The following is a 26,499-nucleotide window of genomic DNA, read 5'->3' on the forward strand; positions in this document are numbered from 1 at the left end:
GGGGGGGTCTGTTTATATACAAGTATACAGTATATAAAGAGCCTCTGTTTCTATACAAGTATTAGACTCAATATACTCAATATGCCCCTCTCAAGCCTCTGAAACGGAAGGTGGAAGTGATGAAACGGAAGGTGAAGATGATGAAATGGATGGTAGTGATGGAGAGAAGAGGCTTGATACTGACATTCGAGCAAGGATGTGATGAAAAGGTGATGGATGAAGCGGTTTGGTGAAGATATCCGCATGATTGTCAGCACTGATCACATGTATAAGCTTGATGAATCCCTTCTTGACCTGATCACGTGTAGTATGACAATCGATCTCAATGTGTTTCGTTCGTTCATGAAACACAGGGTTTGTGGCAATGTGGATCGTTGACTTGTTATCACAGAAGAGCTTAGCCGTGTGTTGAACTTTGATATTCAAATCCGTAAGCAACTGCTGCAACCAGATAAGCTCACAAGTCGCCAAAGCCATACTCTGATACTCTGCTTCGGTACTACTTCTGCTTACTATCTGTTGCTTCTTACACTTCCAACTTATCAAAGATTTTCCAAGATAAACGCAGAACCCAGTAACAGAACGTCGAGTATCCGGACAGGAAGCCCAATCTGCGTCAACAAAGGCATTCAAGCAAGTCTTTGAATTAGCTGCATAGAAGAGACCTTGGCCTGGATTGGACTTCAGATATCGGAGGATCCTTTGAGCAACCTGAAAGTGTACATCAGTAGGACCCAAGAGGAATTGACTCAGACGATGCACATCATATGTTATATCAGGCCGAGTTATCGTGAGATATAGTAACCGTCCTACTAGCTCACGATAAGATGTAGCATCAGTCAACAAAACACCAGTAGTAGCACTCAAAGGAATGGATGGATCCATAGGAACTGCACATGGTTTCGAAGCGAGCAACCCTGTATCAGCAAGAAGATCCAAAGCATACTTCCGTTGAGAAACAGAAATGCCCGTAGAGTTTTGTGCTATCTCGAGTCCAAGAAAGAACCGAGCTGGACCCATGTCTTTGATCTTGAATGCTTGATGAAGAACCTTCTTAACGTCAAGAACAGCTTGAGGATCATTGCTGGTGATTAGGATATCATCAACATAGACAAGCAACACAATGAAGGACGATCCAGAGGTCTTCACCAAAAGAGAGTGATCACCCGGAGATGGTGAGAAACCATTAGCAAAGAGAACTGAAGAGAAACAGTTATACCATTGCCTAGACGCCTGCTTAAGGCCATAAATTGACTTGTGAAGACGGCAAACCGGATTCGGAGGCAGGACAACACCAGGTGGAGGAGTATAACCCAATGGTAAGCTCATATATATCTCTTCATCAAGTTCACTGTGAAAAAAGGCATTAATGACATCCATTTGATCCAAACTCCAACCATGCGAAGCAGCAAGACTAAGAAGAAGCTTCACGCTAGTCATCTTGGCAATGGGAGAGAAAGTGTATTTATAATCCAGCCCTTCTTGCTGTGTATACCCTTTGGCAACAAGACGCGCCTTAGGTCTCTCCACCGTGCCATCAACATGGTACTTGATCGTATAGATCCATCTGCAACCCACAACATTTTTACCCGGGGGCAGAGAAACAACAGAGAAAGTCTCATTACGTTCCATTCCCTCAAACTCCATATTCATCGCTTTTGTCCAGAACTTAGACTTCACGACTTGCTTAAAGGATGTAGGTACTGTCTCAAGAGAACATGTAAGAACATCATCTTTGTAGGAAATATCATAGGAAAGGACAGAAGAGAGAGGATAAAGTGGTTCATGTGAATGTGAGGAAATGACATTAGCAACGTAATGATTTTGCAAAGAGGAGTCCATAGAGATCAAAGAACAATGATAATCGGAGAGATAAGTAGGTGCCTTACCTGCTCGTTTTGGCCTAGCTCTGTCAAGTTCAGTAGCTGATGTTCCAGAAGCCACAACATCTCCAGGCACATGAACACTTGAAGAAACCGATGGTAATGCAGAAGATGATGCATGAGAATGCACAGGAACATCAGGAATGACAGAATCAAGTGCAAAAGGAACAGGTAAAGGCAATATTGATTTAGAGAAGACATTTTCAGGCTGAGAATCACTATCAAGTTTCATAAAAGGAAAGTCAGTCTCATGAAAAAGAACATTACGAGTAACAGAAACAGTTCTAGTATCAAGATTAAGAACTTTGTAACCTTTGATACCTGATGGATAACCTAAGAACACACAAGGCTCAGCTCTAGGAGAAAATTTATGACGATCCTTCTGTAAAGTTGATGCATAGCACAAACACCCAAAAGACTTAAGAAAATTGTAATCAGGTTTCTTTCCCGTGAGTTTCTCATAAGGTGAAATCTTGTTTAAAAGTAAAGATAGTGTTCGATTAATCAAGAAAACTGCTGTAAGAACACAGTCACTCCAGTACTGCAAAGGCATACGAGATTGGAACATTAAAGCTCGTGAAACATTCAAAAGATGTTGATGCTTACGCTCAACAACAGAGTTCTGTTGAGGAATATAAGCACATGAAAATTGATGCAATATGCCATGCTCTCTTATCAGATTAGAAAATGCAAGTTCTTGAGCATTATCACTTCGAATCATTTTAATATTGTCCTTATACTGAGTACGCACAAGATTAACAAAAGAAGGAAAGATAACGGAAACATCACTTTTATATTTCATCATATAGATCCATGTTACACGGGTATGATCATCTACAATTGTAAGAAAATACTTGTAACCCTCAACAGACTCAATACAAAAGGGACCCCAAGTATCTATATGAATAAGATCAAATGGTTCCGCAGACATGTTATTCTGATGCGGAAATGGAAGACGACGTTGTTTAGCTAATGGACACACGAAACAACTAGAAGACTCAAGAAGAGAGGACTTATCTAAAGCAATATCAGCAGAGAGATGTTGTAACTTGGCAGAAGATGGATGTCTGAGGCGTTGATGCCAAAGAAAACCATCAACCTTCAAGGATCCACAGAAGTTCAACGACGGAGAATGATTATGTTGATCAAGAATGTATAGATTGTGAATCACAGAACCTCTACCAATCATCAAGCCCTGAGTATGCTTCTGTATATGACAAGAATCATAGAAAAAATGAGCAGAATGACGATGTTGTTGTAACAAGCTACTAACACTAATGAGATTAAAACGGAAAGAAGGCACATGTAAGACATTAAGAAAAACAAGAGTGTCAGAAAAATGCACTGTGCCAGTATGAGTGATCGGTTCCTTCGTTCCATTTGGAAGAGAAACTGTGACCCCTGAAACAAGAGAGACTGAACTAAACATAGCTAAGTCAGAACAAACATGTGTAGTGGCACCACTATCTATAATCCAAGAACCCAAAAGAAAATGTGTGGATAAAGAGGAAAGTGTTTGGTGTTGGAAAGTTAAAGAATGATGTTCAAAACGAAGGCTAGTGGAAGGAAAAGGGAAAGTATGAGAGAGAGTATCACTTGAAGATTGAGCAGCCATGAAACTGTTGTATGTGATTGACGCATTAACAAATGACTGTGAAGTAACAGGTTCAGGAAGTCGCAGATGAGACTGTAACTGTTGAATGAGTTGGTGAACTTGATCAGGATGAAAAGCACTCAGATTCAAAGTTCCTGCAAGAGAAGCAACCGAAGAAGCAGTCGCGACATTAGCAAAATTGTTCTGCTGTGAAAGTGATTGCGTAGGCCTGGATTGAGATGATCGTTGTGAAGAACCAGACTGAGTATTAGAACGCTGAGAATTACTGTTGTATAACCTATGTCCAGGCGGATATCCATGCAATTTGAAGCACTTCTGCACTATATGTCCTGCTATACCCAATGAGTGCAGATAGGTCGTGGCCTGGAGCGATAGTTGTTGTTGTTCACAGCAGCATATGCAGCATTCTCAACTGGTCCAGAGTACGTAGACTGATCAAGTTCACTCGTTGAGTTCTGAAAAACAATGTTATCAACCCATGTAGATGGTTTGATGTTCTTCTGACGCTCATCTTGAGTAACCAAGTTGAAAACTTCCTCAATTGGGGGAATAGGTTTTATCATCAAGATGTGACGCCTAGTAGTTTCATAAGACTCGTTCAAACCCATCAATAACTTCATAACACGACTCCTTTGTTGCAACTGTTCCCAAGACGAAGCTGCATGACACTCACACTTGCCACACGTACAGACAGGGAGATCCACATAGTTTTGATACTCCTCCCAAAGTGTAACCAACTCCATATAGTAGGTACTAATGTCCAACGAGCCTTGCTGAATAGTACTGAGACGTTGCTCAATCTCAAAGATGCGAGGAGCATCGTCTTGCTTGAAACGAGTCATGAGATTCTTCCAAATACTCTCAGCAGTTGACATGAATAGCAAGCTCTAACCTATCTTCTTGGAAACCGAGTTCATCAACCAAGTAGAGACCATATCATTGCACCTAGACCAAGAACCAGAGTCTCTATGATCAGCAGGAGGTTTCAAGATTGTACCATCAATGAAGCCGAGTTTGTTGCAGACGTTCAGCGCCATACGAACAGAGCGACGCCATGAGTGAAAGTCAGCTCTAGAGGCAAGACGATCCGTAACAAGTTCCAAGCCGGCATGATCCGAGTTATGGAGATAGTAAGGGTTCTCGTACTGATCCACAATCGAACGAGAAGAATCTCCAGTCGTCATCAGATGAAATCAAGAAACGGAGCAAGACGATGACGAGGTCGAGGATTTGAGCTGAATCGGAAACACGAACAAAGAGATGAGACGAAGGCGATGCGAATCGAATCTCGACGAAGATGAATTGAAGCTCAGAAGCACGCAAGACGAATCACGAGGATGAGACAAACGAAAGCAATCAGATCCAGAACACAAAGCACCAACGAGATGACGAAATCGAAGAAGAGATGTGAGATCTAAGCACTCATGATATGAATCGAAGCTCAAGAAAGAAGAAAAATGGCGGAAAAGTTGTTATGCTCTGATACCATATCAAGGATATTGAGAACGAGAGAACAAGAACTTAAAATGTATGTATATTAGATTAATGAGAATGTTCAGGGGGGTTTGTTTATACACAAGTATACAGTATATAGAGAGCCTCTGTTTCTATACAAGTATTAGACTCAATATACTCAATAAGGCTCCTATTTTTATGAGTTAGAAGGAAACTTTTAAAGAGTGTTTAGGTAACGACTAAAAAAGTATTATACAAAGAGATTTCTAAAAAATAATATACTTATTTTGATCCAAATTTTATAAACATAGTTTAGTTTTCACATTTTATAACTCGTATATTTGAAATGCTGTATGTATTTATTTTTCGATAAAATTTAATTAGTTATATATATTACCTTGAATCTAAAATAAAGACTATACGTTTAGTTATGTTAGGAAATACGTTGGTCGGTGCGTCGTGTGAAAGCATGCACCTGGCGAGATGAAGAACACATGTGTGTTTAAGCTGTACTGTGGAATGTTCTTCAGAAACCAATGAGTCTGCCGGTTGTAAAAAATTTCAGTCATATTAAGAAAATTAATATATGTAAGCAATAGTACGTAAAAACTAATAATAAATTTGAAAAATTCAAGAATATACAACCGATGAACTACGCACTAGCAAACATTATAAAACAGACAACTACAGTTAGATATTCTCCAAAAAAATGAAGTTAGATATTTGGGGAGTAGAGTATAATTTATAAATATTGATTACACCTGAAAAATTAAAATCCATGCCTGATGTACAATCTAACAATACTAGTGGATGACAATCTTTCTAATGCTACGCCTATATTCAAGGATTGAAACTAATATGTGTCATAAATTTCTTAAGGTTCCAACGTACATTGATTATTTTCATGATTTCAGTTTATTTAGTTAGATTTTTCGAACTACTCCTTCCGTTCCCGAATGTAAAATTTTCTAAAGTTTCACGTTTATTAAAAATATAATAAATGTTTACAAGTTAATTTATAATTTATTTTTCAATAACTATTTACCAATAAAAATTAATCAATTCAAGTATTCACAATTAATATTTCTCAAAAATATACAAAAACACTTTAAAAATATAGAAAATCTATTTTTGTGGAACAAAAATAAATTCTAAAAAATCTTACTTTCGGGAATGGAGAGAGTAATATTTAGACGAAACTAAAGATCTAACAATGATTATCAGGGTAGTAATTGGGTGATAAAATAATTAATACAATTGATAAATGTTAAATCAATGTTTAGTATGGTTCTGTAGTTGTATATATGTATAAGCTAAGCTGTATGTTAACAGCAAAAGAATAACACAATATATATACACATGTATGTGGGATATGTCAAAGATCCATGTGGTATTTAATATTTCAAATTTTAAATTTCCCAAGTGTCCTATACAAGTTAAATCAAAAGAAAGATCAGCATATGCCCTAAAGCTTAAATGGTATAAAAGGTGGGTCCTATACAAACCTCTCATGAACTGATCTCTTCATTCTTCTTGCTAAATTCTCTCTCATAAGAAAACTTCAAGATCTTGTGTTCCTGACCTAAATTACTAAGATTGATCAGCTAGCAATTCTTAATCAGTGGTCGGTTTTGCGTGTGTGTATACACACATTTATATGTATATGTATGAGGAGGAAAGGAACAATATTGCCAATAATCAAGAAAGACTGAGATTGGAGATGGCCTTTCCACAGCATGGATTCATGTTTCAGCAACTCCATGAAGACAATACTCATCACTTACCTTCCCCTACCTCTCTCCCTTCTTGCCCTCCACACCTCTTTTATGGTAAGTTCTTCCTCTCTCTTTCTACACACACACGTACATAATAGTGTGAAAAGGGTTGGTAAATTTTGTTGTCCTTGTTTGGTGTAGGAGGAGGAAACTACATGATGAACAGATCGATGTCGTTCACGGGAGTATCAGATCACCATCATCTAACTCAAAAAAGTCCGACCACGACGAACATGCATGATCAGGACCAGGTGGGCGAGGAAGACAATCTATCAGATGATGGGTCCCATATGATGTTAGGAGAGAAGAAGAAGAGGCTCAGTTTAGAGCAAGTTATGGCATTAGAGAAGAGCTTCGAGCTAGGGAACAAGCTAGAGCCAGAGAGGAAGATGCAGCTTGCTAAGGCTTTAGGGTTGCAGCCTAGGCAGATTGCGATATGGTTCCAGAACAGGAGAGCTAGGTGGAAGACAAAGCAGCTCGAAAGAGACTACGATTCTCTGAAGAAACAGTTCGATGTTTTGAAATCGGACAATGATTCTCTTCTAGCCAACAACGAGAAACTCCACGCTGAGGTATATTTTAAAAATATAAACAAACTAATTCTCCTAATATTTTCTTATAACTGAAGTTCTCCTAGTATTTCATCACGTTTTTTCTAAAAGCTAACGAACGATTTTCGGTTAAACTAATACGAATATTTTTAACAACACTAATCATGAATATAGATAGGTGTGCTGATAGTTTGTAGAATTTTTCCTAGGAAAAAAAAAATTTGTCGAATTTTAGTGATGAATTATTGTCTTCATCAAGCGTATACAAAAAGAAAATGTTTTTTTTTGTAACTGGGTTTTACAAAAAGAAAATATTCATGGATTAACACGTAGTTTGCATCCCGTCTTAGAGTCGCTTTAGTATAATAGTATATATATAGTAATAAAATTCAATTAGATTGCTGACAGGCTCTTGATCCAACGCAAAGATGTTTGTTCAAAAGACATTAATTATTCTTAATTATACATTTAATTATTTGATAAAGATTCATGTGTACATATATTTATAATCAATAGAATTCCCATGTGCTTGTAGAGTTGACATTTATGATAAGTTATTTTTTTGACTTTGGTTTACGTGTGAATATTGTTACACAAAACAGTTAGTGGCATTGAAGAAACAAGACCGTCAAGAATCAGCAAAGATCAAGAGAGAAATAGCAGAAGCGTCATGGAGCAACAATGAAAGCACAGAAAATGATAATAACAATTCAGATATAAATCATGTGAACATGATCAAAGATCTTTTCCCTTCTTCAATCCGATCCGCAACTACGACCACGACCTCGGCCCATACTGATCATCAGATGGTTCAAGATCAAGGATTCTGCAATATGTTCAGTAGTATTGATGAAACGACGTCGGGTAGTTATTGGACATGGCCTGACCAGCAGCAGCAACATCACAATCATCATCATCATTTCAACTGATTCTATTGTACTCCAAGAGGAACATCATAATCCTGATCAACATCATCATCATACTCATGTTGATATCATTATCATCTTCAAAAGAAATTTCATAGATTTTTTTTATTGTGTATGTTAAAATTACTTGGTACTGTTTCAATTTAAATTACGTCGGTTCTTTACCTTTTTCTGCTCTTTCTTTTGGGTTTGTAGAAAATTGGTGTATAGGGAATATTCAACACAATTTTACAATTATAATTTCTTGTTCCTTTAATTGGAATAAATAAAATTTCTTTCTTCCGAATATTTTATCAAGTACTATATGTAATGTGTGTATATATTAATTAGAGATTTTCGTTAGTAATGATTAAAGTTCATTGCTAAGTTATTGTGATGGATAGCGACGATTATGTTTTACTAATAGCTTCAAGTTAATTTGTTTGACAAAAAGGCTTTGTCGATCGCATAACATCTTTTTATCCTCTAATTTTGCCAAGATTTTTTTTTTTTGTCGAAGTGGATGTGTCAAACGAAAATGATTTTCTTCTTATTTCTTTCTATAAGTACAGCAAAACATATATATATATATAAATAAAAAAAATAATATTTTGCTAGGTTGGAATACATAGCTAAAAATAAAAATTAAAACATGATAAATTGCATATGCATGTTTGACAAGAAGATTTGATACAAAAATAAAAACTTCAGATCCATGTGCCTTTGAGTGGGAATCCAGCTCTGTTATTGACACAATATGAGCCATGATATATATATACATATACATGCATTCCATGATTCCATCTACCTTTTAATTTGTTTGAAGTAATCGCGCGTGTGCTCGTGTATTCTTTTATCAGATATATAAAGTAATATTTCCGTAGATAGTTACCATGCAATCATAATATAATCTATCAAAACTAGCACATATTTAGAAAAAAATGAATAAAAAACAAACGAGGATTTCTTTGGTAACTGGTGAAAACTACAAAAACGAATACGACTTACAAAGAGACAATATGGATTCATAAACATATCAAATAATTTCATTCATCAGATCATACTTTTAATTTTAATAACGCTGTAAATTGTCTATCATTAAGTACATGATGTGCTTGATTAATATTTTTGTAGTTACAATATTATTTTCTGTGCTCTGCCCTTTCTTACAGTGTTTCTAAATTGCAAACTTGAAAGAACAAACTCATAACGAATTATTATGTCACTATATATAATTTTTATGAACTAGGCGTAAACCTAATATTTAAAGTTCAAACATTATGTAATGTGTTTTCACGTAGTCAGTCGGGTAGATAGACTCAATATTCAATACACCCAATGTACAATTTACATTTTATTCAAGCACAGTTTAGTACCTTTGTACTTTCGTAACTTGATTTAACCTTTTTGTTTTAATAAAAGGCGAGCTGAAACTGAAATTATTGCCTTTTAAATTTTTGTATCAACTATAAGTGGAAAAAAAACATTGGAACATTGCTTCAGATCCATGCATCATGAATCAGGCACGTTTTTTTTGTGCTAATTTTACTGTAAATAATCCCATATTACGGCTACAAATCAAGACGCATTATTTTATAATTTTCGTAGGTTATCGAAGGATTATCTATTGGTTACAATTAAACATTTCTAACAAAAATAACTTTATAGATACTAAGTTTATTAATTGTTTTAGTAAAAATTTGAACTAAAAACAATTTAGTAAAGTTTATGAATCTCTACCGGTTATTACAAGACCAAAAAGGAACCTGTAAAATGGAAGTTAGCATTAATGATATCGTAGATAATAATAATAGTGGTAGCTGGTAGATGAGGAAGATTATTGGAAGCACACATTCCAAAGACGAAGAAGAAAAATCCAAAAAGAGAACAGATTCGAAACAGTGTTTAGGAGAATCGTTCAGTCATCTAGCTAGCTTTTCGGATCTTTGGATGCTTTTGGATTTGAAGTATTTATAAATTTAAATTATACGATAAAATGTACATATACTTGTTTATCAGTATCACACAAGAAAACAAATTGAGTACCAAATATTTCTTTCTTCGTGGGCTCTCCATGTGACCTCACTGCCACCACTACTTCACTTCAACAGAAACTACTCAGACTTGAGATCGTGAAAGTTTTAGTTTAAGTGAATCATCTAAAACAATACAATATACATATAAGTTATAAATTCATGCAGTGTTCGTATGATGTAGCAATACTCAAATAAATAGTATGATAAACATTGGAGCGAAACCTTTCACCAAAAAATCTGAAACGCACTGTTTTGTGCGAAACCAAAGTTACTGAAAAATTATAAATTTATTGTCAGATCCTAAACTCATATGCCAACTACACTAATATATTCAGATACTGTTCGATATGCGTACGTACTTACATACGTAATTAATGGAATATATAGCTAGATGATGGCATGTGAGACCATGGAGTCATCATATGTTTTATATGGTAGTATAAGAATTTTGGTGAAGTGCACATGTTTATGTTGATGGATTAGGGATATGTCAACTCCTAAATTCTCTGTTTTCTATCATTTGATTTAGTGAATACCGTCATTATTTATGAATAGATTGACCCGCCATAATCGCATTTAAATGCACTTTAATATGATCTTGAAACTTGAAGTATAAGATCACATTCGAATATTGATATTTCTTTCTTAACACCATTTTATGACAAAATCTTATACACACTTCTGACATTCTCATTCAGCATATAGTTTGAAATAAATGAATTAACCTTGAAAAGAAAAATGGGAGTAGGGATCTGTAGGTGCAATCTTCTTAAGATTGATAGCTGTTAATGTGCCTCTTTTTGTTTTTGTTTCGTGATGGCAATGTGGCTCTTAGACACAACTATTAAATCCAAACCCTTTAACAAAAAAAAAAAAAAGTATTAAATCCTTCGAGGTCTTCGTGGGTTTTCCTCTATGATCTTATACGGTTACAGGAAGAAAATAAATTTATTTTGAACATAATAATATCAAATTGCGGTCCACATTTTACCTATGACATATGAAATATACAATCAGAATTGCATACTAAAACAAGAATAAAGTGTTTCAAATTTGTGCATAAACTACAAACAGATGAATTATGCACATTCGTCATAGTTTGATGAGATTTGAAAGATCGAGAGCTGTTATTAACTTCCAATCTAGTTTCTTCTTCGTGATTATTGGTTAGTTAGACCATCCGAAATGGTGAGACTCATTGGAGTCCTTAGCACAAAGGCATTTCAGATTAATTTTGGATATTTTGGATTTTGTTAAAAAAAAAAAAAAAAGATGACCATTCAGGGGCCACCACGTTGTCAATGGGACCCGTGAACAGTGTAAGGATCAATACTTATCAAAGGATTTTAAGGATTCTTTTTTGCACAAACTCTAAGAAAGTGGGCTTCACACCCTCTAAAAATTTCCTTAAGAGCTCCCATTGTGGATGCTCTTACAAAGTACTCTATGAAACAATCGAAAACTTGAAGAGCATATTGTGTTTGTAGTTTTTCCCTGGTTCAACAATCTGTGAAGGAAACTTCGGATTATTGACTGAGTCTGGATAACTTTGTGTTTCTAAACATAATCCCGCGAAAGCTTGGTATACCGTTCCATTCTTCCCCTTGATGTCCTTTAACATTCCTCCGGTATAGAACTGCAAACCGGGTTGGTTTGCGGATAACTCCATTTTTCTTCCCGATTTCTTATCAACGAGTTCCACTATTTTCCTCATCTTATCCGCCTTACCATCTAAGCAATAATTAATATCATATCTACAAAGAAAAAAATCAACAATTACAAAGATGTTTACCATTAGATAACTTAGAGAAAAGTTTTTTTTTTTAACTTGAGAAAAGTATATGTACTCACCCTGTTTTAAGATCCTTCATATTATCTTTAATAGGACGGGGTTGAAGAAAATCATACGGTGTTCGTTTCACCGGGGATATTTTTCCTGTGGGAATGAGTTCGCCGTCGACAGGAGTGTAACTTGAACCTAGGATCTGTATTTCCTCGGACAAAATATCTCCGGAGTTTTGACCACCAAGATTCCAATAAGTGTGATGAGCTAAGTTCACCGGAGTTGCTTGATCTTTAGCCTCTGCCTCCATTACTACACTTAATTCATTGTCTTTGACAAGTTTATATTTCACCGTGACAATGAGTTCTCCGGGAAACCCTATTGTTACATAAAGAAATAAATAAACTAGTAATCATAAAATTTTCCTTACAGATATATATATATATATATATATTTTTTTTTTTAAATCGGGTAAAAATTAATAAAACAATTGAAAAGAAAGGGGACCTTGATCACCATCAGGACTTGTGTAAGTGAATACAATGTGAGGCTTCTTGCCATCATACTTGTGCTTTGTAACTGCCCACACAACATCGCCAAACCCTTTCTTCCCACCTAAATTATACATAAATTATATTCAAATAATCATAATTAACTGATTTCTAATATGTTATAGAACTTATAGTACTCGTAACTAATTACCATGAAGTGTGTTTTTGCCATCGTTGGCAACAGTCTTGTACTCTTTTCCGTTCAATTTGAAATGGGCCTTTCCTATTCTATTCGCTACTCGGCCCACGGTTGCTCCAAAATAGACCTTATCGGTCTGATTTGCAAACAAAGTTAGTATATTAATTTAGCATAGTAAAAACAAAATAAATTTGTTGTAATAGTAGAATTAAAATCAAACAGAAAAACATAAAGGGAAACTAATTTCTACGCACCTCATAGCTTTTGACGCTATCATAACCAAGAACAATATCGCCACTTTTTCCTGAAAATTTGTCAAAGTCATCATAATAAAATCTAGTTAAAATGTATAGAATATGAGTTTTTATTTGATTGCCAACACTCAAAATGATTAGTTCACTAACCATTTTTATCCGGGAAATGGAGAGACATGATTGAAGCACCCCAATTTGTGAACTTGACGGTTAGATTTCCCTTTTTGAGCTCATATAACCCAATGTTTTCCTTTTCTTTATCATCTCCATCAACTTCATCTTCATCTTCATCATCATCATCGGAGTCATCATCTTTATCATCGTCAGTATCGGTTTCATCATGTTCACCATTCTTTTTATCTTTGTGCTTTTTTTCATCATCATCACTATCATTATCATTTTCATGATGCTTAACACTCTTCTTCTTATCCCCATGCTTCTTCACATCATCATCATCGTCTTTCTTTTCATGTTGAACACCCTTTATATGCACATCCTGCTCGTTCTTTTTATGCTCACCTTCCTTCTTATGCACATCATGCTTCTTCTTTTCGTCCTTTTTATTCTCTTTGCCATCAGAACCGGCATTGTGATCACCATTTACCTTTTTTCCTCGTTTCTCTTTGTCTTTACAAATATGATGAGCTTTAGTAACTTTCTTGCTGCTCTCCACGTGTTCCGATTGCACTTCAACGTTGTTAGCAAATGAAGTTACCACAACTCCTAATGTAACCAATATAACCAAACATAACAAAAGAGAAACTCTCGCCATGGTGAAAGAAAAAACAAGAATTGAAAGTAATGAGTAAGATGGATTTTTTGGTGAGTATTTATAGGTTGATTGTTATTAGAAATTATAAGACAAAAATAGGAAATTTTAACGAATTTGTGATTCGTCAAAGAAGTTAGGAGATAAAACCGGATTGTGTGTTCTAGATTTTCGTTTGTAATCACAAATAACATCACGTATATCTTTACAGCTAAAGCTACATGAATCACCAAACTTTAGAAGATAAGCACTACACAGTACACACCATTTGTATGTTGCACCGCGTAATCAGTTGGACGTTTTCTTTTTTTATGTCAAAGATATTTGGCCCGTTATTTTAGGCCTAGTAAGGTTGAGTTTCCCTAATCAGAAACGTCAAAGCGTCCTAACTCACAAAAAAAAAGAGATGAAAACACTTAAACGACGAACATGATACAATACTATAACACCTAATGAAAAAATTCATCCCAAAAAAATAAACGATGGAGGTTCTTTTGATACAATTCCTAGCTTTTCTCTTCCTTGTTCACGAAACTAGTCGTAGAAGACGAAGAGGACGAGTTGTTGAACATAGATAGCGAAGTAAGTTGCGACGATGGTTGATCCAATGACGCACCCGTTTGATTATTTGCTATTATGTTAGACATCAATAAGCTACTAAAATAGCCTCCACGTCCTTTATTATTTTCCGTTGCGGCTGTTCTTTGAACACTGTCGCTAGTAGGATGCCGTGGACCGACCATCTGTTGTTCCCCGTTGGATCCTACCATTGATGAGATCGCAGCTGCGATCACCGAGTGGAAACTTGGGTCAGAAGTAAGGGCTTTCGTTAGGGTTTCGGTTAAGGACTGGTTATTTTGAACTGTTTTTACTTGGTTGGACGTACCAAACTGGACGTTGTTATAAGGGTATGGAGTATAAGAAGAATATCCATTACCCCAAGTCGCAGGTAGGTTGAGAAGAGAAGAATTTGATGATGATGAATTAGAGGAGAAATTTAAGCTTGTGGATGGGAATCTTTGGAAAGAGTTAGGAAATTTGTTGAAATTTAAAGAAGGCAATGAAGAAGAAGAATGTTGTGGTGCGGTGAGGTCTAGAGTGACGGTGGGATGTAATGGAGAATGAAGAGTGGGCGAATAGAAGGACTTGTTGTTGTTATTGATGAATCTTGAATTGTCGTAGAGGTTGTTTCCGATCATTTCTGCGGTTGATGATGAGGAGGAGCCGGAGAGGAGCATAGAGGCGGCGGCTGAAGTAGTAGAGGCCATGGTGGTAGCTGAGAGAGGAAGAGGATGACTGTGCGTTCCTTCATAGGTTGTGATTAATATGGACATGTCTTCTGCACATCTTTGGACCTAAAACATCAAAATAGTTTAAGACAAATAGTTAGTACTCAGATGATCTGTTTTAGTATATGCACATGCGCAATTGCTTTGGTTTGTCTAGGAATGTTCACAATTTAAAATAGATTTTATAAGGAATATGAAACTAAAACTAAAACAGGACCAAATAGATTTATACAAATTCATTATTAATTATTCTTTCAAAATTAGAAAATCAAGATTAAACGATAGATGAATTTGATTATTCTGTAGATATGTACAGAAAAAAGATATATACCTGTTTTCTAACGGGACATCCAGGTGCAACCGTGCAGCGATAGTATGCTCGTGGACAAGGATTTCCTTTCGCAATCTTTTGACCATATTTTCTCCATTGACAACCATCATTCATCTATACAAAGTATAATAAAACATTTCCTAATCAGTGGTGACATATAAAAAATAATCAAATTATCTACAATAATAAGTTAGTTTTTTTTTTCTTTTTTGGCACCCAATAATATGTTAGTTATAGATCATTTTTCTTTTTCCCATATATATCAGACCCAGTCGGATAGAGCGCGTTTCTTCGGAACGACTCAAATCCGCCTACCACTTCTAAGAAGATGGGTGCCGACAAAAAACAAAGATCATTAAAATGTATATATATAGGTTAAAGGACGTACCGTTGGTGTGTCACATCTCGCTCTAACGCAAACTCTAGCTCTCTTTACAGGATTTTGCTGGCCGCCCTCTCCATCAACATGGCCACCGGAGGCTGGTGCAGGAGAGCTTCTCTTCCCGCTAACTTTACTCGGCGGCCATGTTTCTCCTGGGGCGTCCTCCAAGTTATTTTCCAGACTAGAATTGGCTGGATTCGCGACACTGGGGTCAGGTCCGTTGCCGCTATTGAACCCTAAGGTCAAGCCAACTTTGGTCAAATCTTCGTCATCGTTGACTTTATTGCTGGTCTCGTCTGTTTTCTCTTCCTTTTTCGAGGAGTTATCACTCGGGGAAGAACTTCTTCTTCCGAGTGAAAGCGACACAAGCTCGCGTTCTTGATCTAAAGAACTCAAATCTGTCGTCGCCTTTGGAAGATCAATCATGTTTTGATCTTGTGTTTGGTTGTTTGAAGGTTCTTCTTGATGAATTATATCGAAGAATCTGAGCTTGAGAGTTTTGTAATCACTTTCAATTCGTTCGAGCATCCCTTTAAGCTTTTCGTTATCTTCCTTCACCTCTCTCATCTCAGCCTTGGCAGATTCAAGTTCTTGATGATCTTCCTCAACCTAAGATCATCGAATATAAAAACGGATTAATTTCCCAAATAAATATAAATTGTTCCAAGAATTTATTTGTTACATATATAAATTATGGTGATCCGTAGATTCCATACTAACCCTAACTACCGAATTATTCAATCATGTGCGAAATGATCTTTAGAACTAATATATAATTTCTCATATGACAGGTAGAATTGTAGGCTGTAGAATCATCTATAATATTTCTATAATACAATAATTATCCAGCTTAAAAAAAAAATGAGCAATAAGTATTTGAGTTTTATTTTTATTAATTACGATATAAGCAAAGTAATTATGGAATATAATATTTATCTCAAGATACAAGAATTACATAAAAGCGTACAACAAAATACAAATCTGAGTGTCTTCCGTATACATGTAGAACTTTATTACACATATGAGTTGGTTACCTTAGTTGCTTCATGGATTTGAGCAGATCCAAGAACTTTATCCTTAAGAAGAGAATCAGAAGTAGGTAATTTCAGAATAACCTCCATTTTTAGAAATATAAGAAGATCTTTGTCTTCCTCTTTGAATTTTGTTTTTTCCTTTGTTGTCTTTTGTCTGTTTGTTTCTTTCACAGCCTTATGAAAACCCTTTACTTATAGCCATTTGTGTAGTTTCTTGGAGAGGATCCAAAGCGTCAACAATTCAACATGTTCACTTTTTTATTCTGTTTATTGAATTCCGAGACTTTTTCCTCCAATCATGCCTGTGTTATTTATTATTAAGTAACTAACGAAATATCAATTAATTATTTCCTGACTTTGTTGTTGATAACACTGCTTCTCCGTTATACTAGGGACAATAAAAAATATGGTTACAACTAGAATACAATGAAAATTCAAATTAGTAGAGTTTTTGTAATTATATCCTATTTATATGTTTAACACTATGAAAAAATCGAAAAAAAGACCATAATGTTTACAGTAAATTTTATTACGCCAATAGTTAAGTAAAATTACAAGTGTAAAATTGATCAAATTTAATGAATCGTTATCAAAATGATTTTTTTCACATGAAGTATACTTCCTTTTTATTAATTGAACCAACAATAGATAAGAGTCTACATGTACCTTGGTTATTTAATAGGAGTACTGTTAAAATGTCCAAATGCAATAAATGAAACTAATATATATATAAGAAAGAGCCTAATTGTACGGCGTGAAATAGAGATTGTATAATGTGAAGGCCTGAAGGGAGATATCTTTGAAGCTTCATGGAAGAAGACTTCTCCTATCTGTTGGCCTCACATCACATGACCATTCGTCAACTGTTTAATCTTATATTATTTGTTTAATTAGTGTGTTTATTGCCCTGCCACAGGAAAACATATGTAGTCCAAATATGTGGTTATTCCTAGGCTTACCGTCACCAATGCCTTCAATTTATTGAAGTCTGTATAAATAATATTTCTGGATACTTAAACCTTTAGATAAATCATATTATCAACAGAAATATACATCCATTGTTAGTTAAGTTATTTCCTCACTTGGTGTTTCGAACTTGCATGTTATCCAATATATTCATTTTCATAAATTTCAAGTTCGTATAGAATCTTAATTAGAAGAAAACAAGATGACGTCAACAAAAAGGCTATAGAAACAAAATTTATAGGATACTAATTAATAATTCAAAAGAAAATCTTAAATTAAAGTCAAATCATGTAACATGATCAGAGAGGGAAAATACTAGGCATTCAATTGTAGTGTTGTATATATATGTGTAAACCTTGTTCATATGGTAGGCCAAAGGGTGCGTATACCGGTCAATACGCAGGCCACACACGGTGTTTATATGATTTTGTCAACTATGGACTTTGTTAAAAACAAAAACAAAAAATCCTTTTTTCCAATCTCATTTTTAATTTAATTTTATAACCAAACATATATACAAATGTCAAATGCTTCACATAGTTGTCAAGTTTCATCAGTGACGTAACGCTGCATGGCGTTGAAAAAAGCACATGCACTATTTACTCTATTTTCTTGTAAAATGTTAATAAATATATAATGAAATACTTTTTACTATTTATGATTATAAATTTATACATACGAGCTTTACTCATATACCATTATCGGTAAATCACAAAGAGAAAACATTAGATACAGTATATCTTAATAAGATAGTCCACTTTATTAATAAAGCTTTATATAATAAGATCTACATAAGCTAGCAAATTCTTTTATAAAAAAAATACATAAGCTAGCAAATTGTCGTCTTTCCAGTCTCCAATTCTCCAAACCAAACAATTTATTAGTTCTCTCAAATCAATAGTAGTATACTTCTTTTGTGGTGCCGTACATAACTATAAGAAAATTTATTTATTTTGATCGCACAATATTAAATCATTTTTATTTCATGGGGTTGAATCTTGAATAATTAATTTGGTCTCGATCTAAGTTTCCAACTTTTATTTTTCTCTTCGGGATCCGAGCTCCTCTAGCTTTTTATATTACAGAAAAAATCTTAGTAAACGTTTGATCAACTCAATTTTCATCATTTCATTCATTAATTTTTTTTAATAAAAAAAAGACTTTCTCGTTAACTAATACTCACTCCGTTTCGTATGTGGTTTAAAAAAAAATTTCGTTACAAAATAAGTGTTGTTTACGATTTTTAATGTAAAATTTATTAATTTTATGCAAAATTTATTTTTCTATTGATTGAAATATGGTTAGATGTATAGGTAATAGTGTTTTTAATAGGAAATGTACAAAATTAATTGTTTCCTTAATTCGTATGCCGAAACCTAAAACGAGACTTATAATGAAACAGAGGGAGTATATGTGTACAGTTCCATTATATAGTTAAGTAAACAATCGTGGTCGCAATGTGGTTATTTTTTAATTCAGTAAGCAATGAGATATAAAATTAACACGTCTCACATGATTAAGAAAAACTAAGTAGTAGTTACTAATTACATGGAAATGATAAAGTTAGCTCTTTCTTATAATTTTGTTATTTTCTCGAGTCATTTCGATTACTATGGGACCAGCCCTGTATGTAAAATTGCTTATTTTGCGATAACTAGTATCTTTGAATTTCATTTCAAAGACTAGTGAAGAAATTTAAATATTTCGATGTGGAAAATTGATATGATTGCTTAGTCATCTATAATAAGACAAAGGAAGATTATCAACCGTTGGTCTTATTTAGACAATAAAAGTCTTTGGTCAGCTGTATTAATTCATTTTCTTCTAATTTGAGATAAGTTTGTTTATTTGAGTTCCAGTGTAATTAGTTATGTTCATATGGCCGCACAGTTAAATAATATTAGAAACACAACAGTTCCATAAATTTGCAAGGAAGGAGAAGAAAGTTTTACATGTTTTCAGAAAACGAGTGAAAGAAGAAAGGTCAGCTAACATGTCTCTGTAAAACCAGATCAGAGATATTGACGAGCTTTATTAGTCTTTTTAATAACGGTTTATATATAATATACGCTCAGAACTATATATGAATACATTCCATAATATTTTACAAAACAATATATAACTAGAAACGACCTTCTTGATTTTATTACTTCTGATGTAAATCTGAATGATATCTACAATATATTTTTCTTAATTACTGGTATATATATATGTCAAAATAATTAATGAATTATCTAGTCTAGACATTATTTGCAAAGTGATTTTAACATATATTTTCTCGACAATGATTTTTACATGTTTTACACCATTTCTACTATGTCGTGTCACATGATTTATAACTAAATATGACATAGATAATTACATTTAATATTTATTTATATTTTGATAAATTTTTTAGACTATGGTAATAAATTATATATCATTAAAATAAATATATTCAAATATGACATCGAATAATAAATTTTTAGTTATACAAATTTATTACTAAAAAAATTTCAAATTTTTTATAATTTTTTAATCTTAATATTATTAGCTTCTTTTATATTTTCTACCAATTTTAGAAATACTGTTTAGTGTACTTTTTGATAATTATACAACTTTTATTTTTATTTCAGTTTTTTCATTAATTATATATAAATTGATTTAATATTTTATCCAAAAGAAATAAATAATAAAATCTATTTAACATTATAATTTTAAATATATACATATCTCATCTTAAATATAATTTAAAATAAGCAAAATAATTTTGTGTTCAATTAAATCAAATTTATATTAAAATATGGGTAAAAATAATAAAATAAAAAATAATAATTATTTTATTTTTAAATATAATTTAAATTTAAAATTTTTGTTACTGCACATGGTGCAGGAAAACACCTAATTATTTAAATATGTTGAATAATTAAAGTAATAATAATTAATTATCGTTAGTTCAATTATAAAACCAGAACGAAAGTTAGTGATGGTTTGATTGAGAATTACTTAAGAGTTAAGACGTAATATATTACATGCTCTGATTCTAAATTTGAAAGAATATATGAGTTTTGGTTAAAAACTCCTTATCTTTTAAAACTATTAATAACAAATAAAGTAACAATCTATATAACACAAAATATAACTGGAAAAAACCAATATTCACACTTCTACAAGGAGTTTTAAATATGATAAACCCTAATTTCTTGGAAAATGCTAATATATCAGCTTCATAATAGGGGAAATTTCATGTTTACCACTTTCATGTTACCACTTTTCATCTTTACCATCACTAAATGGACATTTTCAAAAATACTTTCTTCATTAAATGACAAAAGACTCTTATACCATTGTTATTTATATATATAATAAATCATTATTTAAATAAATAAAAAAATAAAAAAGTAATAATTTTTTTATGTTTTTGAATTATACTTTTTCAAATTCGAACTTTTTTTATTTTTTTTTGAATTTTTTTCGATTTTTTTTTTCAAAATTTCTTTTTGAAAATCGAAAATTATGTTTGAAACTATTTTTTTAATTTTTTATATATTTTTAAGTATTTATTTATATATTTATTAGAATCCTAAATTTCACATTCCAAAAATCTTACCCATCCCTGAACTCTAAACCTTAAGTCTAGATTAGTTAATCCTAGAGATATAAGTGTCTTTTACCTTTCATTAAAAGTGAAGATAAAAGTGATTAATGTAGACATGAAAAGTGGTAGTATAGATGTGGTATTTGTAGTAATTTCCTTTGATAATATCCTTTGTTAGTATAAAATGTTTTAATATGCTAGCAAAGAGTTCGTATATATGATGATGGTCTTCAACAAGAAATACAACTCTAATAAATAATATTTGTGCCATCAACTCGCGGATAGATTTTACAACTACTGACCTAAGGTCAATGGTTTGGATTTAGACATTGAAATAAAACAATCGAAGAAAGAAGTTAAGAGACAACTTGGAGATTCTCTATTGAAATTTAGGTCAATGGTTTGAGATTGGTCACCCAATGAATGTTTAGTTTATTTGGGGTTAATGCCTTCCATCTCTATGCATTATCCAGGATATATGAATTCAGATTTAATCATTTTTCGTTCTCGCATAAAATCAAACAAGTAATAAAATAGGAATATGCTCAAAGGAGAGGGTGTCCACGTCAGCTAATTAAATCAACCAATAAAAGAAATCCTTTCTGCCACGTCATCTATGCTTAGCCAATTCTTAAAAGAAATCGGGCCTCGTGCTTTTAGGATCTTGGATCTCCGGAAATCAATTCTCTATGCCTCATATACGGCCAAGGTGAAAAACACTTGACAAACCCTAATCCTCTAAAACATCGGTCTACTAACTCATTCCATTGAATCGTTTTCTCAGTTTCATCTTCTTCCATCTCCGTTACCCGTCCTCCTCTGCAATTAATCGTTTCCTTTCACCTCCCTCTCTTCATTCTTTTTAAATCTTTCTTCTTAGCTTGCTACAAATCTAAACTCGAAAACCGCCTCTCAGTAAACTTAAGCCATGGCGATGAAACCCAACTGAAAACATACTGCAATTACCAAAGGTATTGTTTTAGTAGATTAAGGGTTTCATTGTTCTCTTTCTTCGACCTTTCAACCTTGCCGTATTCGCTGATTTTAACATGCAAACCGACAATTTGTTTTCTTAAGAGAAGAAGGAGCCAGTGCGCCGTAGGATGGAGCAGACGGTGGCGTGGATGAGGATGGCGGCTTTGGTGCGTCGTAGGGCACATCGTAAGGAGAGGAAGTTGATGACTGTACGGTGGATTGTTTCCGTCGGAGGAGTAAGGTAGCTGAGGAGGTGGCTGTTGATTTCCACAACCGTAACAGTAACCTGACATCGCTGGAAACAAAAAGGTAAACACTTTTCAAAAGAGATCGAAGAAGAGGATGATTTAGCCTTAAAGCTCTGTTTCTTTTAGTTTTTGATAGACTTTTTTTTTGTTTCTACATGACTTAGGAGAAAGAAGCAAAGAAAGAAGCTTTCAGGAAGTATTTAGAGTTCACTGGAGTTATTGATTCTCTCACCAAAGGTATTGTTTCTTTTTTTACATTACACCATCACTAAAACATACTGCAACAGTTTCTGTATCAAATAGACATTTGGTATAGAGTCATTTTTATACATATGAACTTAGTAAATAGTTCTTTTTTTTTTTGGCCAGAGGGGACATAGACAACATGGGAGCAGAAATAAATGTTACCCTCATCTCGAAGGCTAGGGGTTCCTCAACGATTCTTTGGTGTGGTAAGATACTTTTCTTTAAAAGTTACATGGAGTCACTGTAGTTGGAATCACATTATTATTTCCTAAAGTTAGATGCTTATGTCGTCATTACATATGTTTCTTTTAAATTAATAACCACTTACTTTTCATCCCTAAAGCTTAGAATCTAGGCCTTTCGAAGATATTCAGAATCGGATACATGATGCGGTGGAGGAATTTGCAATAACAGGTAATTGCCACATTAGCACTTATTTTTATGCATCTGACACTATTTTGGTAGCGTATATAAGTTAAAAGATAGTGAAGTATTTCCGAACATTTGTAGCCAATAATGACTTAGACGATCTATTACAAGAAAGGAAATGCCAACTTGGACTTTTCAGGTGGCTCTTATATCTATGTCTCTGGAAAGACATGTCTCTTAGCTGGAACAGAGGATGTGCACTTAGGTTATAAATTATAGGACTCAGCTGAGGAATAGGCCGCAACGTTGGGTTTGGTGGATTGCAAGGAGAATGTTGACAGAGATGGTGGCGATGACATAAGATGAAATGGCGGTAAAGAGAAGAAACATGTGGTGTTGGACTCCAACAAAAGTTAACTATTTTAGGATGTTTTTTTAACCAGTATTCCACTTCTGAGCAGCCACTGATCGATATGTGTAAAAGCGAAATCGTAGTCGTGTGTATGTGAAAGAGAAAAAAAATAAGCAGTTGAAGAATCAGGTGGAAAAATAAAGGATACTTTTATGCAACGATTGTTATTTTCATATCAGCTTTCTCTATTTGTAGCAGAGAATATAGAGATAAATAAGTTTTGCAATAGTGGTCATTTTTACTGTAATTTTCCCAAGTGTACGAGTTGTTGTGTGTAGAGAAACAAACATTCATTGTCATCATCGTATGAGTTTTTATTTTTGATCAGAAAAAGAGAGAAAATAACATTTGAGGTCATCATTGTGAAATCCAATTAGGATTTCTCCTCTGTTTTTGGGGATTGTTATGAAACGAGGGCATGCTTCTGATTTTCACAGCTCTCTTTAAATCTTTAAAAATTCATTCTAAGCTTCAAATCAAGAAACACTGCAGTTTTGGTGTGTATAATTGTTTGCTTGGTGACATATTCTTTGATTGTTTTGGGCTAAAATATAAACCCAACATATTGTTTTGTTCCATTTAATTATGTAATTATATATATGTTTTACGATGTTATCGTTGCTACTATGTGGAAACTAAGAAGATATTTGATTAGATAGGAATTATATACTTTCATTCAATAAAACCAACACTAGAAAGACTAAAGGATTTAGTTATTTCTTTAAGAAAAAAACAATTTTCAGAAAACATTTATACGCAGTTTGGTTCATCTTATTTTCAGATTATTAATGGTTACACTACATTTAATTTATTTTGGTTAAATTATGTTTGGTTCACTCAAAGTAAATTATTTAATAAGATAGGGTATAAAACTCAAGTAAAATTATGTTAGAAATATAATACTTTATTAATTTATAACACTATTAATCTATAATATATTTTCAAATAGAATAAGCAAAATTTTCAACAATTTTTTTTATAAAAAAAGTTCAACAAATGCTTAAAATAATTTACAAAAATAATTAGTAAAACACTAAAAATTAAAGAAAATTTTATTATAAATTAAAAATCTAACATAAAATGAAACAAATATATATTATAAAACATCATTTGTTGTTACATAATATATACTAAGACAATATTGAAACTATTTATTTATTACTTTAAATTATAAATTTTTATAATTTTATCACATTACATTTGATTTTCAATTGATTTAGTTTGGAGGTGGGTGTATTAATTTATTATCATGAGAAATTAGTTATTGTAATAATATTAAAATCTGATACTCTTAGAAATAAGAGAAATATTAGTTATTCTTACTTAATTTTTTTCAAATATATCAAATTGAAACAGAAATCAAATAGAAATATAAATCATTACATTTTCTTTAATTTTCTGATTTAATAATTTTGTGTTCTTTAACAAAACAATTTTAGTGGTTTTTTCACCTCAAACCAACAAAATTTAACAAAGTTTAAAATATAATTTTAGAATAAAAACAGATAATATTTATTATTTTTAATATAAAGTAAAATTTTAAATATTTTATAAAATTAAAATACAATACACTTAAACATAAAATAGTTTTAGTGTAAACTCATCCGTCCGTAGGACGGGGCCAACCCCTAGTATTGATTAATAAGTTGAAGGAGTACATGTGGATTTAGACAATGAAATTAATTAAACAATCGAAGAAAGAAGTTTAGAGACAACTTGGAGATTCTCTATTGAAATGTAGGTCAATGGTTTGAGATCGGTCACCCAATGAATGATTAGTTTATTTTGGGTTAATGCTCCCATCTCTATGCATTATCCAAGATATATGAATTCAGATTTAATCATTTTTCGTTCTCGTAGAAAATATTAATTAATAAGTTGAAGGAGTACATGTACAGCTAGTACTATCACTACTTATTCTTCGTGGAAATTGAGATGTCGGCCGAGTGAAACTCAGTTCTTTATACCAACTATCCGGTTAACTGTTGTTTAATCTACTATAAATAAAAGACGGATATGCTAAGTAACTAGCGTGTCTACGTCGTCCCAAAAAAACAACCAATAGAAAAGCTTCATACTGCCACGTTGACGATGACGAGAAACCGAGTTTCAATCCGGTTGGGCCTGGGCTGGAATTAAAACATTTTTCTTTGGGCCTGGTTTGTTAACCGTGAAACCTAATCAGGTCGGGATTGATCTCTTCCCTTGCGACTCCTCTTCTTTCGACTTCTCCGTCTTCGATTTCTTTTCTCTTTCGATCCGTTTCTGCAATCAATCGAAGACTCCTCCACTATATGCTTTAATCGTAGCTTCGTCTATTTCATTCAATGAAGTCCTTATCTTCCTCTCCAACCTCCACATCGATGGAATCCAAAAGCCACCTTTCAGCCTCCAGCAACCGCACCTCAGACATGCAAACCGACGTCTCCTCCGCGATCGAACCGAAGTCAAACTTCCAGATCGACGGTTCATCCACACCGATGGAATCCAAAGGCCAGGCTCCAACATCCATCGATCGCATGTCGGCCACGGAGACGGACGGCTACTTAGTTATCGAACGCAACTCAACCACTCAAACCGACGGTGAATCCCCGATGAAAACAAACGAAAAATCACATGCCCCCTCCACGATAGCGCTCAAACATACCGGGAAGATCGTCGCCTCCTCCGCGATGCAGATGAAAACCGGCGGAAAGCCTGTTGGCTCTTCCGTGATTGCAACCAAGCCTCATGGTAAGTCTGCTGTAGTCTCCGGGAACGATGTCGATGTTATGGGCTTTGGCTCAACCACTCAAACCGACGGTGAATCCCCGATGAAAACAAACGAAAAATCACATGCCCCCTCCACGATAGCGCTCAAACATACCGGGAAGATCGTCGCCTCCTCCGCGATGCAGATGAAAACCGGCGGAAAGGCTGTTGGCTCTTCCGTGATTGAAACCAAGCCTCATGGT

General features: G+C 33.7%; 3 protein-coding genes across 3 annotated transcripts; 1 reads left to right on the forward strand and 2 right to left on the reverse strand.

Annotated features, from left to right (window-relative positions):
* The first annotated feature begins 6,394 nt into the window (after positions 1-6,394).
* LOC106315986 (homeobox-leucine zipper protein HAT7-like) lies at positions 6,395-8,304 on the forward strand. The gene is made up of 3 exons (XM_013753840.1): positions 6,395-6,782; positions 6,870-7,300; positions 7,882-8,304. The coding sequence occupies exons 1-3, from the start codon at positions 6,611-6,613 to the stop codon at positions 8,206-8,208; spliced, it is 930 nt and encodes a 309-aa protein (XP_013609294.1). The 5' UTR covers positions 6,395-6,610; the 3' UTR covers positions 8,209-8,304.
* A 3,229-nt stretch (positions 8,305-11,533) lies between these two features.
* Positions 11,534-13,764, reverse strand: LOC106316663 (aldose 1-epimerase-like). Its single transcript, XM_013754545.1, has 6 exons — positions 13,098-13,764; positions 12,948-12,997; positions 12,706-12,829; positions 12,511-12,618; positions 12,072-12,381; positions 11,534-11,974 (listed from the first exon to the last, which is right to left on the reverse strand). The coding sequence occupies exons 1-6, from the start codon at positions 13,717-13,719 to the stop codon at positions 11,665-11,667; spliced, it is 1,524 nt and encodes a 507-aa protein (XP_013609999.1). The 5' UTR covers positions 13,720-13,764; the 3' UTR covers positions 11,534-11,664.
* Positions 13,765-13,991: 227 nt separating this feature from the next.
* On the reverse strand, positions 13,992-16,898 carry LOC106316238 (probable WRKY transcription factor 72). The gene is made up of 4 exons (XM_013754110.1): positions 16,753-16,898; positions 15,725-16,327; positions 15,337-15,450; positions 13,992-15,071 (listed from the first exon to the last, which is right to left on the reverse strand). Exons 1-4 carry the CDS (start codon positions 16,837-16,839, stop codon positions 14,223-14,225), a joined length of 1,653 nt encoding a protein of 550 aa, XP_013609564.1. The 5' UTR covers positions 16,840-16,898; the 3' UTR covers positions 13,992-14,222.
* Positions 16,899-26,499: the final 9,601 nt, after the last annotated feature.

The sequence above is a fragment of the Brassica oleracea genome, chromosome C9 (genome assembly GCF_000695525.1).
Source record: "Brassica oleracea var. oleracea cultivar TO1000 chromosome C9, BOL, whole genome shotgun sequence".
Classification (NCBI taxonomy): Eukaryota; Viridiplantae; Streptophyta; class Magnoliopsida; order Brassicales; family Brassicaceae; genus Brassica; species Brassica oleracea.

Coding starts and splice junctions, on each gene's coding strand:
- LOC106315986 (XM_013753840.1), top strand. CDS start 6,611: ATGTATATGTATGAGGAGGAAAGGAACAATATTGCCAATAATCAAGAA. Junction 6,783..6,869: donor CCCTCCACACCTCTTTTATG/GTAAGTTCTTCC, acceptor TGTTTGGTGTAG/GAGGAGGAAACTACATGATG. Junction 7,301..7,881: donor ACGAGAAACTCCACGCTGAG/GTATATTTTAAA, acceptor TACACAAAACAG/TTAGTGGCATTGAAGAAACA.
- LOC106316663 (XM_013754545.1), bottom strand. CDS start 13,719: ATGGCGAGAGTTTCTCTTTTGTTATGTTTGGTTATATTGGTTACATTA. Junction 12,998..13,097: donor CCATTTCCCGGATAAAAATG/GTTAGTGAACTA, acceptor ACAAATTTTCAG/GAAAAAGTGGCGATATTGTT. Junction 12,830..12,947: donor ATAGCGTCAAAAGCTATGAG/GTGCGTAGAAAT, acceptor TTTGCAAATCAG/ACCGATAAGGTCTATTTTGG.
- LOC106316238 (XM_013754110.1), bottom strand. CDS start 16,839: ATGGAGGTTATTCTGAAATTACCTACTTCTGATTCTCTTCTTAAGGAT. Junction 16,328..16,752: donor AAATCCATGAAGCAACTAAG/GTAACCAACTCA, acceptor CGATGATCTTAG/GTTGAGGAAGATCATCAAGA. Junction 15,072..15,336: donor GATGTCCCGTTAGAAAACAG/GTATATATCTTT, acceptor TTGATGTTTTAG/GTCCAAAGATGTGCAGAAGA.